At 49.4% G+C, this 20,317-nt stretch overlaps 2 protein-coding genes and 1 non-coding gene across 3 annotated transcripts in view; 2 read left to right on the top strand and 1 right to left on the bottom strand.

Moving 5' to 3' along the window:
- The window catches only part of LOC144128338 (thymocyte nuclear protein 1-like), a 59,224-nt gene that overhangs the window by 22,877 nt on the left and 16,030 nt on the right, over positions 1-20,317 (top strand). The gene's annotated exons all lie outside the window — the stretch shown is intronic.
- LOC144129813 (beta-alanine transporter-like) lies at positions 7,310-14,649 on the bottom strand. Its single transcript, XM_077663882.1, has 2 exons — positions 13,623-14,649; positions 7,310-7,356 (listed from the first exon to the last, which is right to left on the bottom strand). Exons 1-2 carry the CDS (start codon positions 14,647-14,649, stop codon positions 7,310-7,312), a joined length of 1,074 nt encoding a protein of 357 aa, XP_077520008.1.
- TRNAL-AAG (transfer RNA leucine (anticodon AAG)) lies at positions 10,340-10,421 on the top strand. Its single transcript has one exon. It is a non-coding gene; the product is annotated as a tRNA-Leu (tRNA).

The raw sequence follows: 20,317 nt of genomic DNA, 5'->3' as shown, positions 1-20,317 counted from the left end.
GTGCAATACCCCCTCAGCATGATAACAAAGTTGACGGCGCTTTACATTAGGGAGGATGGTCCCCACCACCGCGTGCAATGGTTGAGGGGTCGCCGTACCTCCAGACTTCATTTCGCACATGCTAACAATAGCGTATCGAGATACCCTGCCAAACTCACCCCCCCCCGCATAGCCCCCCCCCCAGCAAGATACGCTGACAAATGCTATGCGCTACTATAGTTGGATACAACTTTACAAAAAAGCAGTTGTCAACATTGAATCACGGACCATTGAACCATTGATTACACGCAGATGCCGAGCTTCTATCCAGGCCACACATCACGAGCGCCGTACAAGGAGTTCACGGTACCGCAGTGGATCCTGGCCGCATTGGCACTGTGTCTGCCTTGTATCTTGATGCTCCTCTTCGTGTTCGTTGTGCTGCCTCTGCTCGAAAAAGACCCTGTTCGAAAGGCAGTTTGCGACGCGCGTGACTGCGTCCTCCACGCCAATGCTCTCCACTCGGCCAAGAGTCAGGCTGCAGCCAAAGCTTGCGAGGACATTGGCCTCTTTGTCTGCTCCACATGGGCTAACAGGCATCGTGGGTTGGCCTGGAGTGTTGTGCCGCATGTGGTCATGGACTGGATACTGAACATCGAGGACGCCGGTGCGACGGCACGGCATGAAAGTGACGTTATGAAAAGGCCGATGCGCCTCGTCCATTCGTGTCTCAACAGGCAAGGCAACGACAAAGACGCGGTCATCAGCTTGATTCACTTCGTGCACAACAAGAGCTTCGCGTGGCCTACCGAGGAGGAAGGTAGTGAATCACTCGGCTATTCCAGGGCACTTGTTGCGCTGATCGAGCTAGCCGTGCGATGGGCTCTTCCGCTCTGGTTTCGCATAGACCTTCTGCATTCGCGAGCGGCCCGGAATCGTACCCTCACTGTCATGCCATCTGCCATTCCTTTCATATGGGAGATCTTGCACGGAGAGCTTCTATCTAACCAGGACGTCTATCCGGGTTACTTATACCTATTTCACGAAGAGTTCTTCTTCCATCGAACACCCACACCAACTTACCAAGAGATCCTGGTTGAAAGTACCGTCATCCAGAGCCACGTGTTGGGAAATTTGAGCCACGCAAACAGAGCGTCCATCTTCGTTCCCACTTCTATGGAACTTGAGAAGCTGCCGTCTCTTATCCCGCAGTTAAAAGCGGACGACTGGGTGATCCCTGTGCAGTCCGCTTTCAACGTCTCTCCTCCCATCGAAATTCACGACGTACTCCTAGCGACAAACGGCTAAATATTGTCTGCCGTTAGCACACTATTTGACGCATGCGACGCCAGATCCATTGTTTATCACACGTCGTGGTGGTTCTTGCAGATCGTTGGCATCTTTGCGAGCAACCAGTTATTTAATTATGCAAGTGTATACAAGCTGGGTGCCCAGTTCCAGAAGATAGTTTGCGCCATTCACATCGAGGCGACAGATTATCTGCTCCTCGCCGCTGTGAGCCAGGCCAAGTTTGCTTCCGAGCAGCGGCGTTCCATCAAGCGCTACCTGGAGCACGTCCATTTCACGGCTGTGGAGAAAGTCCGCACATCGTCGAAGATTCGAAGTCCCGTCAAGGGCGCCCTGCTGTCTATGCTGCTGCGGATGACTGCCGTCACATGGCCTGAAGATGCTTTCGTTTTCGGAAAAAACCCAAGCAACATCTACACTAACTACGTATCGTCCTTCAACGACTCAAACATATTCTCGTGGTGGCGCTCGTTAAGAGAGGCCCTACAGCCATCTGTTGCCAGCGAACAGCATGCCGCGGTCAACAGGCTTCCGCGGCTTGACACGACAACAGTGACGTGGTACGATCCCGTACTCGAAGTCATGTCTATTTCCTTCGCTGCTCTGGTGCCCCCCCCCCCCCCCCTGTACTACAAGAGCGGTACAAGTGCCATGCTGTACGGAGGCCTTGGCTACATCTACGCCAGAGAGGTCGTGCAGGCAGTCAACTTCCTGACGATGTTGCTCGACGACGGTGGCGATACAAATCGACCATCCGAAGGTGCGATTGTCATGACGCTGGGGAACAACGTGTCGTGTCCCGATGTGGCGCCGTCCGCTGTGGAGTTAATGTTTCCCTCTCTACCAGCCCTGGAAATAGTCTATGCAGCGTATGTGACCTATCGAGATGAAGAAAATGATCTTCCTCTCAAGGGTTTAGAGAAGTACAGCGCCGAACAAATATTTTTTCTCACGTTTTGCCTGATGGCTTGTGAGGTGGAATTATCGGGCCGACAATCGGCACCCTTGTGTAACAGTGCTGTGAAAAACTTTGAACCATTCGCCAAGGCCTTTTCTTGCCGGCCTGGATCAAATATGAATCCCGGGGTAAAGTGCCGCTTTTTCGAAGTGTGATAGCCCGTTACATGAGCCTGCGAGTCGAAGTGTAAGTTTAGACTATATTTGGGTGTAGAACGTGTTAAGTTCGTTGGAAAATATATTTGTTAATATTGTGAGCTTCTATGAGGTTTTTTTCAAGGAGGTGATTTGGTAGGCAAGAACATGATGCGAAGGCTCTTGTCAATAGGCTTTTTTTTCATAAACACCCCATTGTATCGCCGCTGGCGGTCGATGTAACGCTGGCATTTACCTTGCGTTATCTACAGCTAAGAACCAGCGTATCAGGATACAACGTTCACTACTCACCATTTATGTTCTCTGGCCTGAATAGAGGCGTTTTGTCGACAATAATTTCTTACATGGCTCGCAAAGACTGTGCTTTAAAAATGGACAAAATTCCGCATCAGAACTTCCCTTTCGATCGCCCGAGTGTCAAGATTGTAATTTATGTGTGAGTTTCAGCCTAAGACCACAGGCATGCGTTGGTGTGATTTTTGTCAAAGGTGTCCACATTACCACCTCCCTCGTCAGTGTTGTCTGAGAGCAAGTTCATGCAATTTCATTTGCACTCGGCCTTAAATGTATCCGTGCACTTTAGCAATTTGGCACTAAACCTTTGATTCTGCTATTGTAATGTGACTTGAAGATGTTCTGCCTCAACGAGCTAATCATTCGCTCATACGCGTAATTTTTCCAGTGATGGCGCTATGTACAAAGCTTAATATTTATGCATTTGTTCTTTGCGACGTATTAAAGAAAGCTAATTGGCAAGCGTGGATCGACAACTGTGCTTACTGGTTTTCCTGTATGAAAGCTGCGAAACACCAATGGCATGTTCGATCACAACCGCATTGTGCACTCGAGCTTTGATTCTGAAACAGCATTAACATTTTCGCGCCCTTTACGGCCCCTCAAAGTATGTGCCTGGGCAACCCTGATGCACAGCACGGGCTAAACTCTTCTACTGTCCCTGCAGTAACTTATTCTAGAGTGGATTACGCAGTTAACTGTGTAATTATCTTCATAGACGCATTTCTCCTCGCCTTCAGTGGCTTTAGCCATCCAGAAAGTTTGTAGTAAAAGCTTAGCCACACGTACGAGGGTTCAAGACATGCGGCGGGCGGTCGTCTACTGCTGTCTACCCACACATTGGACAGACTGGTCGTCATGCTAGTTGATAAGAGGATCTCTCTCAAGCTCATTTACCCGCAGAGCGTCGCTCCTATGGGTATCAATGCCTGTATTATAAAATGAAAATATCGTTCAAAGATACCACCAGACACTATTTAATGTATGCCACAGAAGGAATTAGGGCTTCGTAATTCGGTAGCTTATCACATTACTGAATAAAATACTTTTCCTTTTTGATATGCTTCCAAGGCCTCATTCTTTATTTTGCCAACGATGATTGTAATACATGTGCGTTTTTCTGCACAGGACATGTATCTTTTTCTTAATTCACTTTGGTTTCATGGATAACATCAGGCGCACATCCCCGTGATTATGAAGGACTGTTCACACTCGGAGAGCAGGCTAGAATCAATGAATGAATGCAAAAGTTTTCTGAGTCGAGCTAAGCCTTCTCGGCCGATGGTTGGAGCCCCTATAGTCCAGGGTCCCTACGTATAGACTGTAACAGCTACCGCCCGGTCCACCAGGCGTCCCTTGCTTTCCAGCTTTGAGTTGCACAAAGCCTCCTCCCGCTGCTTCTGCGATAGGTTTTGTATACTGGGGACTACCTAGTTACGTTGGCAGCCCCACGATGTCACGAGGTGTGTTATAATGTGGGCACCTACCAGCAGAGCGAACAGGCGCCCCTATAGGCAGCTGGGGGAATTTCGCTTAGTATGTACAAAGTAGGAGTATCCGGAGCCACATCCAAATGGTCGCCTGCTCTTTAGTGACCTGGCTGTGCGGTGACGGTAGGGCCATCTTCCACTATCCACGTTATTACAAGATACCCCCATACATCAGAACTACTGCTTTCACGGTACAAGCGGTTAGTGTATCTTCGATCTACGGCATCCGACGCGCAGTTCCTAGCCAGGCCAGCATGTCCTGGTATCCGTGTAACTTAGTGCTCACCGATGGCGGTCGTGGAGCCTTGGCGTAGGATATGGAGGGCTGGCTTGCTGATTCTACCTTTAGATAATTCCGGCAGGCTGCCTGAGAGCGCGTGACAGTTTTGTAATGAGTAGCCCTTAAGAAGCCTTCGACCATCGCGACAGCAATGGCTGCTTTTCCTTCTTCCTTTGGGTTCTCGTAGTGCAAGGTGGCGCTGGTGACCTCCCGGTGAGCGTGGTCGACCACTGAGGCTACTGTCGCCCTTATTCCCGAGTAGCTGGAGGCGTCCACGTACACCGTGCCTGCCCTTCTGACTAGGCGCTTCTCCTGGGCCCTGGCTTTTACCTCCCAGCGCCAGTTGTGTAGTTTTGGATGCATATTCCGGCTGGGCCAAGAATGTCCTACGCAGCTCATCTGCAGATCAGTCCCGTTTCCTGAATAATTCGAATCCTGTCCGCATAGCCCAGACTCGTTAGTAAGGAAGACCATTGCGCAGGGGCAATAAATTGAAAAATAAAAGGCGAAATTGAACTTAATACGATCACTTAAACGACGCTATAGGCTGCACAGGCACGCAATACAGATATTAAACACTCAGCAGCTCAGCTCCAGAGCTGACTGCGGACGGCGGCTTACCATGCGTCGGAGCCCGTCTTCCTTCGGCAAAGCATAATCGATAACCTCCTGCACTCACGCAACTGGCTCTTGCATAAACACGCGCGAAATTTCTATAACCTAGCGGCGGCGCTTAGGCTACGGCCACCTGCGTCAGGCCGCACAGCCTTCCCCACGCCCTCCCGATATTTTTTAACCTTCTGCCGGCGGTCGTCGCACTGGCAAAGTCGCCTGGAGAGGGGGACCAGCTAGATGCAAAATTTCCCGAAGTTTTAGGTGGCCTAAAAAAATTTTTTTTCGAGTTGTTTTCGAGAAATATTGGAAATTTTGGAAGAAATGGTAAAGGCGACAAAAAAAAGATGCTTTAATTGCTGAATTACAGAAAAATCAATATGAATGCTCAGTAACTCAGACGAATAAGAAGATATAAATGCCACATTTGCGAAACGAATTTCTTGTTTAATGCACCAGGAAAGTGGACATGAAAACCTGGCATATCTGAAGCAGCTCAAGGACGTTTGTCGTACTGTTAAAAAAAACATAAAAACTTTCAAATATTATCGGCAAAAAAAAAGCCCAGATTGCAACACATATGACTACCGACAAATAAATCACTCCATGTCGCACTCGGAGTCATTGCCGCTGCGTGCGGCAGTACGCGTTCCCGTACCATTCACGTATAAAGCATATAGAGTACGCACATTTAGAATAGAGGAACCCAAAGAATTAGGGGGCAATGAGACATGTGCGGCGCCAGTGCGCAGGCGGAGTACACTAAAGCCCTTCGGGTAATTCTCCTGCGCATGCGCACTGGCGTCACGTTATTAACATATCCCCTTAATCGACAGCGTCCCCATATTCTAAAAATCTTGCGCGCTAAGAAGGCTTGTTTTTGGAGAAAACTGCTTACGTGTCCTGAAACCTTTGTCGTTTGATGCTGCGTGCGTCGCGCCGCAGCGTGTTGAGCCATTATTTGTACTTAATTTTTTTTAAAGCAATATCGTTAATTAGAAGCACGCCGCTTCACGAATGCCGTCCAGGAAGAATTTTTTCAATGCGCTTTGAAGAAGCTCAGTTATATGAATTTCAGCCTGTTCGCGCCTTTCCCTCTCCTCTGGGCACTTTTTGCACGCTGGAAGGTCGGCGCACCTCCGACGGCCCTATCCTCGGGGGCGAAGCTCCCTGGCCCTCCGAAGCTACGCGACTTATTGGCCGCGGTCACGGCAGCTGCCTGACGTCTCAAAGAATCTAACCAATAGCCATCGCTCAACTTGTATACGAAGGTACGAGCGATGAAGGAGGTTGCGAGCATGGAAAAGTCGCCGGGATGGGCTCGGCAACTTTCGCGCTTGATTGTGGGTTCTCTGCTGCATGAAAAGCTGTATTACTTGGCTCAGGTGTTCATGGCAACACAGTGCAGTGATTGAGCGAGTTGATGTTCTCTTCTGGGAAGGTGTTTCAGAGTCGCTTTAACGCTTTCTTGTCCAGAAATTCCGGTGTCAGCGTTGTACGCGACGCCGTTGTCGGCGTCGGCGTTGTGAGGCAGCTTGTGCTCAGAAAGCAACCAAGGAGGCCGGTGGGCCACATAGGTCACGTGACCTTGCGGCGTCACACGACCTGCCGACCGTGGCAGATGGCAGTTAAATTAATGACTGGCCTCTCGGTAAGGTTCACCTGGGCCGCTCAAGGCCCCCGCTGGGAGCACCTTCAGCTGAAAATCCAGCGTAGTCGTCTGGGCGTCGAACCCAAGTCGGCGTTAGGTCACGTCCGCGCCGCGGTGGCTCAGTGGTTAGGGCGCTCGACTACTGGTCCGGAGTTCCCGGGTTCGAACCCGACCGCGGCGGCTGCGTTTTTATTGAGGAAAAACGCTAAGGCGCCCGACGATGTCAGTGCACGTTAAAGATCCCCAGGTGGTCGAAATTATTCCGGAGCCCTCCACTACGGCACCTCTCTCTTCCTTTCTTCTTTCACTCCCTCGTTTACCCTTCCCTTACGGCGCGGTTCAGGTGTCCAACGATATATGAGACAGATACTGCGCCATTTCCTTTCCCTCCAAAACCAATTATTATTATTATTATTATTATTATTATTATTATTATTATTATTATTATTATTATTATTATTATTATTATTATTATTACGTCACGTGACAATGTGGCATCATCACAACCTGCCCAACGGATTGTGAGCAAAACGACCACCGTGACACGTGGCAATTAAATTAATGACTGGTCGCGAAGGTTTGCTAAGGAAGAGCAACATAGGCCGCACCAGCCCCACCGGGGGCAGCACCTGCGATCGCAGGGCAGTAGGGCACCTCTTAACCGCTGCACGAGTGCGCCAGGAGTGGTATGACGAGTCCCAAGTATCTATGGATGTAAAGTTGAGAATGATCGATTCCGCATATATGGTCATTAACCCATTAACGCTATGGCGTCATGCACTTCTAGCGGAGCGCGAGTCCTCCTAATTTTTGTTCGTTTTCAACGAGCTGTTAAAAACAACAAAACGCGTATTGTTTTGATCATTTAAAGCCCTGAAACATTTTTAACAGTGTGGGCGACCGCCATCAGACTAACACATCACAGAATTAAATTTATTGGGGGAAAATGGTGCTAGGTTGTCTGACACTCGTCACGTGGCCTACCAAAAGACAGGCTACCGCTTATAAGTTTGCATTAACGTCACGGTTTACAAGGGATTGTATTTGCAGTACCAATAATTTGTACGACTGTTGTGCTTAATTCGTCGGATTACTATTGCTAGCTGTCTTCGGATTGCTACTGTTTTGTGTTCTCGCAATTGAAGCATCATGCTTCTTTTTTTGCTTCCGTGCTCCTAAACATGTTTTTCAGGGCTCGGGACAACTATAAATTGCCAGTTGATCATCAAACACGCTGCATATTGTAACGCTCGCTGGTTGCCACCTGGTTGCTACCGCTGCCTGACTGTTAGTGCTACAGCTGGCTTAGTGGTGGCTGGATCCTCTCGGGTTTGACGCCTCCACTCCTCTTCACGGGCGCGGAACTTCGGGTCTCCACGTAGTCGTCGCTTGTGCTTTTTTAGATGTCTTCCTCGTTTCCTTGTCTTAATAATTTAGGTGACATTTTCAATGTCTTTGGGCACATACGCCCGTGGGCACAACACGCACGCACATACACACACACCACACATAAACGCCTACATTGCAGTCATTTACAACTTTTTATTTCACTCAAGTGTTATCAAGTCTAAGCAAGGAATTACTTCACAATTCTTTCTTACCAGCTCCCTTTGACCTTTTAGTTATTTGCATTTCAAGATAAGCTCGGGTATAAGAGCAATGTTGTTGTTTTTTTGAACATGCGGCTAATCCAACCAGTGAGCAGCTACCAGAAAACCTATCGCAATGTGCCGCTCCCTAACCGAGTTGCACAGGAAGTATCATGAAGTCAATGGGAGCTATTTAACGCCTTCAGAACTACTGCGTAGAGCTCAGCTGAGGGTATTTTAATAAACCAGGTATTTTTGGGTGAAATTATTTTTCTCCTCTCGTTTATCATCCAAAATTCGCTGCCAAAGTGTTATGCAGAAGCCCGCGACTAAGCGGTAAAATGCTACAAATCCAGCCGGGAAGTCCGGCAAGTTCGGACTTGGGATAACTGCCGCTTTAAAGGTAATAGTCGTACGAACACAATCAATAAATGCAAAATGCACGTATCAGTGATAATCTACGTGCACTGCTGCCTATAGCTTCCACGCGTTCACTCAATCAGCCGAGCTGTGCGGCCTATTCTTCGTCGTCGCGTACAGCGGCTCGACGCACGGTGCAAGCACAACTGCCGCGGTTACGCTCACCTGTCTCGCCAGTGGTTGGCACCTGGCGAGGACGGAGCTTCACGCACGCCAGCAAGAAACTGCGATGGCGCAGTTGGCAGAACAGCTCTGCCGGCAGCTGGAGAGATTCAGCGGACTGTAGCGGGGTGTGCCTCTTCTATCGGACTCATTTACTATCCTCAAAGCTCCAGTGCCTGTTAAATCAGCCTTGAAACGCTACAGTGGGTTGTGTACGGGCGTGTTTTGTACAAGAAGGCGTTTGTTATTTTCTTCTCTCCTGAAACAAGAGCGCGAAGTATCGAGAGAATAAATCTTCTGCGCTTGCGACAGCACTCTTTTATTTAATATTAAGTTATGTTCCTTTTTTTTTACTTTCTCGGCAATATTCTCCGTTGTTATCTTTTACCCAAATTGTGGCTATCGTGGAAGTGATTGCACTGCGCTCACTTAATTATGCCGTCTACTAGCACAATTACTCGCATTCTCCTAGAATCTCCTGCGGATCCTCCCCCGCGGGGTGCGGAGCTCCTGGCAACATGGGAAGTACGGGAGATCGTACTGCGCTCGATGGACCCGGCCAGGCAAAAGATCGACACTGACCGAGCCGCCCAGGACATGGAACTCCATGAACTCATGAACGTATAGAGCAGTGGGGTAGTGTGGGGACTCAGGGACCTGCGTGTCCCTAATCCTTTGGTCATTACAGTTATTTATCTCTCTCTTTGGCATCATGAGAGACCTGCTTGTATACTTCCGAAGGTAATTTTACAGGTAAAGATGCGTCTTGCGGTCTACCATTAATGAGTGTAGATTTACAAATATATGCCTAAGAGCGTCCATTGAAACTGGGGGTTATTAGCTGTCTGACATGCAAGGTGTAGTGAATACGCAAAGGTTCAGTACCGCTAGGCGTGCGTCTGGACTCTCAGGGAAGTAGCATTTCAGTAGACGTGAATACAATGTTCTTTTCCCTGGAAAAACTGCTAGCTTTCATTTGCTCCACTTGTGAAGAGTCAGGAATAACCTGAAAAATGACCCTTTATTGTCACACAATGGCAGCGGTCTGCACCTGTACGGCATGTTATAGGCTGTTTATTTCGCACGTCCTAGTCTCTCTTCACTTTCACTAATTTCGCTGACCGCCACAATGTACTTGCGCTCTAAGTTTTCGATATGAATATTTTACCAACAAATGCATGCAGATGCTGTATGTCCCAAATGAATGTGTTTGCGCCTGCAGCCCCTCCCCCTTCCTCTCAAAAAGTTTTATTCCCCCTTATATTTACTCTGTAGCGCATGTGCACTAAATCTACCTTCTCCTCCCTGAAGGTGTCCCAGCTCTGAAGAACGGAAAAGCAGCGGGCGCCTGAGCGTGACACAGAGGGGAAAAAATACGTCGCGTAGAGTTCAGACAGCCCGCCAAGATTTGTAATGCGCGCGCAAGCTAAGTATGCTCGTCGGTAGCGTGGCTGAGCGGTCTAAGCCGCTGGTTTAAGGCACCAGTCTCTTCGGGGGCGTGGGTTCGAATCCCACCGCTGCCAAAGATTTACTGGTTTTTTACTTTTGTGACGATGAAGGAAGAAGGGGAACCAAGGCCAATTGGTAGCGTGCAAAGCCTAAAGAGGGAGCAACGCATCGCAGCAGCAGCATCGGCGTTCGCATGGATACAGCTGGCAGCTGTGCATATTCGGAATGGTGCCAGATGCAAGAAAGCATTGCTGGTTTTCAAAACGGCAGCTGCGCCGGATATTTCGTGATGTCAGTACAGATGAAGGACCAATGCTATGCGGAAGTAAGCATGTTTTCGACTTGTATGAAGAGAGCGCGAGATTGCATTGCAATGCGGTAAAGCAACAGTGTCTGACAACCGAAAGTGAGTATACTGAAGCGCGTTCTCACACACGCAGGTATGTAGGTGATTTTTGTCATGAAGATCTAGTTGAGTCAATGCGAGTGCTAGCACTCGACGAATGTCGTCTGCATCATCTGAAAGGTTAGCCGCTTGGAAAAAGCGCCATGTGGGCGGACGCAAAACAAAAGGCATACTAATGAAGTCAGACTAGCAAATTCACACACAAACGAGTTAATAAATTGTGGTTTTAACTCCATCTATTTGCGATTGTTGATAACTTTTAGACTTGTGTAGTGTGACCGGGCCATCCTGCGACCAGTGGAAAGTCAATCAATCTCGGTGTTGCATACCGTCCTATACGCGCCTATTTCAACCCCTGTCCCGGCTGCAATGATGTGCTCAGCTCATCAAACGCTTTCACAGGTCGCATCTCGCTTAAACATGCGCTAATGTGAAGTGTTTTAATTTATGTGCGATACGCTGTGCATTTCTTACAGTTATGCATTTCCTGCCGACGCGGTTTATACAGCGTTTTGCGCCAAAAATGCTATAACTACTGAAGGCATGATCATCGGGCTACAGGTGGTAGAATGACGGAAATATTTTTGAACATATGACGGCAACGCCGCTTCAGTTACGCACTTGCCGCCTACGAACAGAGCACTGCGAGCCTTCGATCACTTCACCGGCAGCCGTTCACATCCGCGAGCCCTTACGAGAATTAAAAATTCTGCAATTAACAGCCGTACAGTGATCATAAGCATATATATAGCTGCTGTCAGAATCAACATTGCTTTTAGCAAATCGGGCACATTTAGTTGATCGGGCGGAGAGAAAAACAAATCAGAAACAAAAGCCGAATAATTTTTGAGACCACTAACGCTTAATATATGCGATTGGAAATGCACACACAGCTTTCTAGGCCGGACGGGTGACACTTCAGGTACTTTTGCTGGTGACAGTGCGTGCATGTGTGTGTGTGTGTGTGTGTGTGTGTGTGTGTGTGTGTGTGTGTGTGTGTGTGTGTGTGTGTGTGTGTGTGTGTGTGTGTGTGTGTGTGTGTGTGTGTGTGTGTGTGTGTGTGTGTGTGTGTGTGTGTGTGTGTGTGTGTGTGTGTGTGTGTGTGTGTGTGTGTGTGTGTGTGTGTGTGTGTGTGTGTGTGTGTGTGTGTGTGTGTGTGTGTGTGTGTGTGTGTGTGTGTGTGTGTGTGTGTGTGTGTGTGTGTGTGTGTGTGTGTGTGTGTGTGTGTGTGTGTGTGTGTGTGTGTGTGTGTGTGTGTGTGTGTGTGTGTGTGTGTGTGTGTGTGTGTGTGTGTGTGTGTGTGTGTGTGTGTGTGTGTGTGTGTGTGTGTGTGTGTGTGTGTGTGTGAGAGAGAGAGAGAGAGAGAGACATTGGCTATGTCACCCATCTAAGATGGTGTCTACATGCAACCTGGTAGGTGGCGGATAAATTATTGGTCGCGCGATGCTGCTCGCGAAGATCCACTTGGATCACAGAAATGCCACCGGTGACAGCGCCTGCCATCCCAGGGCTGTGGCGCACCAATTAACCGCTGCACTAATGGTATGGTGCAGAAGGTACCACTCTTACGGTAGTGGTACGAGGTCTCCGAGGGGTCTATGAATGTCAATTTAAAAAAAGACCTATTCCGCGTATACTTGTATGGGCATTAACCCATTACCTATCGCGTCGTACAATAAAGGAAGGTCAGCGCGCAGATCAGAAAGGGGTGCGGCGGCGGCTACGTAGAACCATGCAGAGGTAGATTTGCCAGCTGCGTGGCATTGGGTTACAACACACGGCAGCGCGCGATTCCACACTTCGTTCGAAGCTGCGTCGTACTTATTCCAAAAACGAACTACCTTTGGGGTGCAGGTTTCACCATACATAGCACTTTCGAGGGAAACTACGTTGTAATACACTTGGCACAGAAGTCGCAAACTTTACTAAATCCGTTACATAACGTTTAATAATAGCTCGCCACTGAATCACATGGGGCCAGGGAAACAATGAGCGAGATAAAAAACTACAGGGAATCACGTTTAGCTCTAAGCGCTTGAGTACTAAGATGATAAATTGACCTGTCAGAGTTGAAAATAAAAGTTTTGCCGTAATGATTTAAGTGCAACGAAATGCTAATGCCGTCTGCAAACACAATATAGATGGCTAAATAAGGCACATCTCTGGAATCAGTAAGTGTTCATGGTGTCAACCTTTAAGCCTGGGCCTCTCGATGACAAAGAACTTGCACGGGATATGCTGCGGCTTTCCTTCTTATAACTCATTTGCGTGTCGAGCGAGTGCTTCATGAATTCGAGGCCTCGTATGTTGTTGGTGGTACGAGCTGCGGTGCTTATTATCAGAACTTCGTGCTTCGGCGGGAGACTGAGCTGCGCAAGCATCATCGCGAAAAGCGCCGTCCCAGCGAGAGCGAAAAGCAGGTCTCTGTGACCCACGTTTGGCATCGCGAACAAGACAGCAGCGCAGGCGCCTCCCAAACGGCCGAAGCCCACGAGCCAGCATATCATGTCGCAGCGGACAGCAGCGCCACCCAGACTCATGGCAGTCGTGAATATGATGACATCGCTAGCGTATACGAGCGGCTTGGCCAAGACCAGCAACACACTGGTTAGGAGGTGATCTTTCAATGCTGAAGTCAGACTTATCAATCCGGCGATGCCACCAAGAGCTCCTAGGGCGGTGAATTGTAAGGTCGACGCGGTTACCATTCTCACCGCAACGATAAGCAGCGCGAAGCCCACGAGCATTCCGCAAATAGATGACCACTGGAACCAGGAGTTTGTTCGGGATGATACCTCGGCCTCAAGAAGCAGTACTGAGAACAATGTGAACGTAATAGCAAAACTGCAACAGTACATCACCAGCGCACGGTGTCGCAGTTCACGAGCCCCAGACACATCCCCTCCAGTGACCTGAAAGCGGGCCTCACTGAGCGCAAACTCCTCTTTAAGCATTCCCAGCATGGAAGCCGTGGCGGTCAGCGGGAACTTGTTCTTCTTACCCGCACAGAGCATGATCATTTCGGCCCTGGTCATGTCCTTTTTTGCAACGCACCAACGCGGGGATTCGTACGCTGCAGTGAACACGAACAGCGTGAGGACTGTCGGCAGGAGCATGAAGATCTGCAGAAGAATCCAGTGCAGCTGTCGCAGCAGCCGTGCAACGGTGAACCACCCTTCCGCTATGAGTATGCCCGCGGACATGGCGGCACATAGATGCAGGCTCCGGCGCCGGTGAGTCGAAACCTCAAAGAGCAGCGTGGAGGAGAGCACCGTGACCGTCGCGACACAGCCAGAGTTGAGGAACCTCGAGAGGATGTACGTGCGGTACGTCAGAGCGAAACAACCACCCAGTGTAGCCAACAGCAGGACCACCACCGACGACAGGAGCACGGGTTGTCGCCCCAAGCGGTCCGCAGCGAGTCCGACGCCACTCATGAAGAGCAGAGCACCCGCAATGTAGACGACCTGCGCCACAGCAAGAAGCGGCTGCCTGTCGCAGACGAGGTCCCAGTAGCTCACAATGGTGCTGCTCTGCCTCTCCGGGTCGTAGTCCCACTCGTCGCAGCCGACAACCTGCGTGTCGTTAAGGTCGTCCGGGTGTTTGTAGACGGTGCACCGGCTGAAACGTCCATCGGGGTCAATAGGGATCGCCACATTCCTCCAGGAGGCAGCAGGCATCACCTCTTCACCCCGCGGCTTCTTGCACCAGTGGTCGACGTCGTCGGAGATGAGACGGAAGACGAGTGTGTGGCAGTGCATCGCGCACACGGACGCCGCCGTGAGAATGAAGATCCAGTGCTGGAATCTACCGTGGCCGAACATGTCGCCGCAGTCGAAGCACTCGCTCGTCACCAGGTCAACCTGGGCCAGCTTCTGCGGAAATATCAGAAGCATTCTTGCTGTAGCAGTTTAGACTCGGTGACTGCGCAAGCTTCTTCTTCTTCTTCTCCTCAAGTAATATGGTATTCCCAACCTGTCTTCTTTCTTCTTGCTTGAAGACTACCGCATGCTCGCGCGATTGCGCCTGTCGTTGTGGCACTGTTGAGCTACTAACTTACAGGAAACCAAAAATAAGATTGCAGTGCCACCACTTGGGGGCAAAACGCTAAAGCGCCCGTGTGCTGTGCTATGTACGTAAGTGCACGTTAAATATCCCCAGGTGGTCGTAATTATTCAGGAGCCCTCCACTACGGCACCTCTTTCTTCATTTCTTCTTTCACTCCCTCCCTTATTCCTTCCCTTATGGCGCTGTTCAGGTGTTCGCCGATATGTGAGACGGATACTGCGCTATTTCCTTTCCCCAAAAACCAATCTTCATTTTTCACTACATGAGTATCAAGCCATTCATGCTGCCTGTACAGTGTTTAAGTAATTGTGATTACACTAATTGTTAGCTAAAGCTGCTGTCCCGATTCGAGACTGTTCTATTGTAGATGAAAGGCATGCAGATCAAGAGTGTCGCTGTTTTTAGCCTTAGATTAGATTAGCTCATGCCTACCACGTGCCGCTCGCGAAGAACACAGAGGTGACATCAAAATGCAGCAATCAGATTTTTAAAAAGACGAAATCTTCAGGAAATTAAAACAAAAATTAGGTTATTTTAACTATTCAGCAATGAAACTGGCTGTGAGCATAGAAAATGAAAACAAAAGAGAAGTTGCTGCTACATGATGAGTTTTACCCGAGTGATAAGAATGCATGAAGTTTTTGACCAGGAATACGACTATGTTCTGGTGAAAATTTGTTTTTCATGCTCGAGCTTCCTCTGCTTTTTTCTTCTATGTTCAGAACTCTGATACTGTTTTTCTGCGTGCGCATCTCCCTCTTGGTTAACAACATGTCTGCTTAAAATATGCTGCGGCCGATTCTTCCTGTTGGTAATTCCTCGGTAACAATATTAACCCCGATTCAAGACAAGTCGAGAGAGTTCTGCATGATGTCACACGTTGAGATGTGGAATGAAAATTATTATCCCCGGTTAAAGTCATACTGCGAGGTGGTAGCGTGACTTAATTGTCGTTATATGATACAACAATGCAAAACAAATTAAACACTCTTGACAGTAAATTGGGGTGATTAGTTGTGAATCGGACCCACGGCCCTTGGGTTGCGAGTCAAGACATGCTACTCCTAGGAGATTCAGGTATACAATCTTTCGACGTGGCTAAAGGGAGACCTTATGTCTTGGAGTGTTTCACGTGGTCTGGTATGTACTGTTGTATGTAATGAGGGTGTGTAATTACAAAGAGCTACTAATTTAAAATCTTGCAAATAACCATTAACGCTGCTGCATCATTTCGTTCTGGCAGAGCTTAATTGTCTCCCAAATTTTATGGCTGACAACGAGAGAAATTTTCCGGCCCCATTTTTGCTGAAGGTTTTTATATTTTTGCTATTTTCCGATGCTGCTGTTGTTCATTATCAACTCATGTAGCGCATACTCCGGTCTTTCAGAGAGGCTTTGTGTTCTGTAGACGCGAGGTAAGACAGAGGTGCGAAGATGTCATATGTAGACAATATCATGAAGTGGTGACTGCATTCTGAAGAGCAGAAAGATAGCAAAAATGGCGTCTAAATAAAAATCTTTATTTGTGCTGACTTGCACCTACATTGGACTGAATCACTCGGCGGTGGCGTAGCAACAAGCGTGCTCGGCGGTCGTCGAACAGAATCCTCGTGCTCAATTTACAGCTGATAGCGAACTTTCGAGCTAAAGCGTGCAATGTTACTAGAACACTCTGGAACAACGTAGAATCGGCTCCGCCTGAATGCGATCAATCGAGATAAATCTGGTTGCGTCCTTCGTCGCAAACAAAGTTATAAAGCGGTGTGTCGGCCGCTTTGAAGAATGAACAAACACTACAAATATTCGCGGCATTACTCCCCTCTCAACGAAGCATCAACCCGATTTTTAAAACATTAGGCGACTAGAAACAAAATGGATTGTGCAAAATAAACACCGAGTGGGGAAACACAGCGTCATTTAGCGCGCATAATGGGGTTTTAGACGGACGTCATGGGCAACTTCTGGTCGCACGCGGCGTCGCTTGGATGCAGCCATTTCTTCAGGGACGACTTAATTGATAGTCCCGTTCACCTAGCCTGTGAAGAACCTTGTACGAGCCAAAATAGCGGCGCAAAAGCTTTTCATTCAATCCGCGGCGGCGAATGGGCGTCCTAATCCAGACTCGGTATCCGGTTGTATTCCGCGTTGCGTCTTCGTAGGTTGCAGCATCTGGTGTCGGTCCGCCGCTGGTCTTTGATCCGTAATCGGGGTGTCTTCGGGCTTCTGCTCACTGAAGGTAGGCGGCAACGTCGACGTTCTCTTCTTCTGTAAAGTTGGGCAGCATGGCGTCTAGTGTGGTCGAGGCCTCCCTGCCATGGACGAGCCTAAAAGGCGTCATCTGAGCGGTCTCCTGCACTGCGGTGTGGTAGGCGAAGACGACGTAAGGCAGGATGACATCCCAGGTTTTGTGCTCGGCATCGACATACATGGCGAGCATATCGGCGATGGTTTTGTTCAGGCGCTCAGTCAGTCTGTTGGTCTGCGGATGGTACGCAGTTGTCCTTCGGTGGCTGGTTTGGCTGTAACGCAGGATGGGTTGCGTTAGTTCCGCCGTGAATGCTGTTCCTCTGTCCGTGATGAGCACATCGGGGGCGCCGTGTCGCAGAAGAATGCATTCCACGAAAAATTTGGTGACTTCTGCTGCTTTTCCGTTCGGCAGTGATTTTGCCCCGACGTAGCGGATCAGGTAGTCGGATCGTTATGACGATCCACTTATTTCCAGACGTGTACTTTGGGAAAGGGCCCCGCAAGTACATGACGATCTGCTGAAAGGGCCTAGAGGGGGGCTCAATGGGCTTCAGAAATCCTGCTGGTCGAGTGGGAGGGGTCTTACGGCGCTGACAATCTCGGCAGGATTTCACATCATATGCGACATCGGCAGTCAGTCGGGGCCAGTAATACTTGTCTTGAAAGCGGCGGAGGGAGCGACCAAACCCGAGATGTGTAGCTGTCGGCTCGTCGTGTGAAGCCTGAAGAACTGAGGCTTGCAAGTACAACAAAGAGGTAGGCTGCATATTTTGTTCGCTGCAAAGTGCTTCACGAGGACATCAATCTGCACACAGAACGAAGACAATCCTCGCTTGAAAGAAGCGAGGTGTGAAGAAACCTAGCCTTTCAAGTACTCGGTGAGGCGTTTCAGGTCTGGGTCATAGCGTTACTGCTGTGCAAAAGAGCTAGAGCTTTGGAACCGGCGCCGTGGTACAGTAGACGGATCTCGGCAAAAGTTGCTCCTGCTACCCGCGGCGTAGCGCAGCTTGCAGGGCTTGAAGGGCTGCTTTAGAGTCGGTGAAAACCGTCCAGTCATGTGGAGGTTCTTGACTGGTGAGCTCTATCGCAGCCCGTAAGGCTGCGAGTTCTGCACCAGTTGAAGATGTTGGATAGGTCGTCTTCACTTTCATGAAGATGGATCTGGCCGGTATCACCACCGGCCCCGCAGAACTGGTCGAGCGAACTGATCCATCTGCGTAAATATGTATGCGGTGACTGTGGTAAGAATGCAGGTGACTCAATGTCAGTTGTTTGAGAGCGGGCAGTGATACACTAGCTTTCTTTGTAATGCCAGGAATATAGAGGTGAACCCGAGGTTCATGAAGACTCCATAAGGGTGAGCACGGTCTTGACGCAGGGGTGAACTGCGATGGAAGATATGCGCGATGGGCTTCAATGACTTTGGCGAATGCAGTACGCGGCCTAATTATTGGGAGTGTTGCGAGGTGATGACAGGGAACCCGTGTGAGGTGCCGAATATGTGTTCTCATGGTGACATCATTTTCCAATGGCTGCCAGGATACTGTGGCATTAACGGTAATCAGCAGGCCGATGCGGCTGCGCGTTCTGCTCACAACGACGGACTTCCAATGAGGATCCCAATATCGAGACCTGACGCTGCGTGTGGGCTTCGCCCTTTGGCGCTGGAGCTCACACTTTCAGCATGGAGAGTTTTGCAACCTCCGCCTCGAGGCACTGGACCCTGAACTGCGCCTTCGTCTTCCACGTAATTTAGAACGTCGCGACGCAACGCTGTTATGCCGTTTATGGATCGGCGTTCCATTTACCAATTACAATGCTTTCCGGATGGGGATGGCCGACAGCCCTGCCTGTGAGAGCTGTGGTTGTGAGGAGACCATCGCTCATCTTCTCTGTGAGTGCCCTGCATTTGCGAGTGCAAGACATACACTGTGTTGTGCCCTGTACCGCCTCGATCCTCACCCATTAACAGAGCAAAAGATCCTCGGTCCGTGGCCACAGCTGTCGGCTGCCCTCAAGGCATACAAGGCACTCTTTTCCTACTTGAGAGCGACTGGATTGAGTGACAAATTGTGACAGCGTTGTGCGTGTGCGTGTTATGCCTTTTTTCCCTTCTCTCTTCCTCCTTTTAGTCCCCTAATCCCTCTTCCCCAGTGCAGGGTAGCCAACCGGAACCCCTTTCCGGTTAACATCCCTGCCTTTCCCTCCTCCTCTTTATCTATCTCTATCTAAAAGAGCTAGAGATGATGGGACTCAGAAAGGCGTCATCATCGTCGTCCGGCGGCGGTGCATCAACAGGGGCTCTTGACAGGCAGTTGGCGGCGACCGGACTTGTAAATGACGGTGACGTCAAACTCCTGGAGGTAAAAGCTCTATCGAGCGAGGCGGCCGGAGGGGTCCGTTAAACTTGCAAGCCAGCATAGTGCTTGGTGATCGCTGACCACCTTGAACTATCGTCCGTACAGGTATGGGGCGAAATTTCGGCATAGCCCAGATAATGACAAGGCGCAGCTTCTCAGCTGTCGAATACTTAGCCTTGGCCTTGGACAGGGAACTACGAGCGTATGCGATTAGTTTCTCCAGTCTGTCAGTTTTCTGAACGAGGACGCGCCTACGCCCACGCTGCTTGCGTCTGTATGAATTTCAGTCGCGGCGCTTTCATCAAAGTACGCGAGGATCGGTGGGCACTTCAAAGCAAGCTGAAGTTCCTTGTAGTTTCCAGTTGCAGCGCTTCCAATTTAAATGGCACGTCTGCCTTTGTCAGGAAGGTCAGAGGCTCGGCGATGCGAGAAAAGTTCTTGACAAATCGTCGGTAATACGCGCACAGTCCGAGGAATCCGCGCAGAGCTTTCTTATTGGCCGGCGGAGGAAACAGCGTGAGAGCAGCTGTTTTCTGCGGGTCTGGGCGTACTCCCTCTTTGGTAAAGATGTGGCCTAGAAACACCAGCTCTTCACAGGCAAAGTGGCACTTATCTCCTTTCAAGGTTATACCGGACAACTTTATTGCATCTAGTACTGTTCGAAACCTTTTTGGGTGCTTTTCAAAGTTCGAGACGAAGACAACAATGACTTCTAAACATCTGGCGCAGAGGGAGCTTCCACTCAGCAACGAGTTCCAGAACTACAATGTGTGGTGCATTTATGTTTTGTGGGTGGAGGTGTTTGTTTCCTTCTTTTCAGTCGAAATAACGTGATGAGTTGCGAAAAAGAAACTGCGCTCGCGACAAGGCTGAAGATTTCTTTGTTTTG

This window comes from Amblyomma americanum, chromosome 4, assembly GCF_052857255.1.
Source record: "Amblyomma americanum isolate KBUSLIRL-KWMA chromosome 4, ASM5285725v1, whole genome shotgun sequence".
NCBI lineage: Eukaryota > Metazoa > Arthropoda > Arachnida > Ixodida > Ixodidae > Amblyomma > Amblyomma americanum.
The sequence above is the reverse complement of the archived record's forward strand: the minus strand, read 5'-3'. Positions and strand labels throughout refer to the sequence as shown.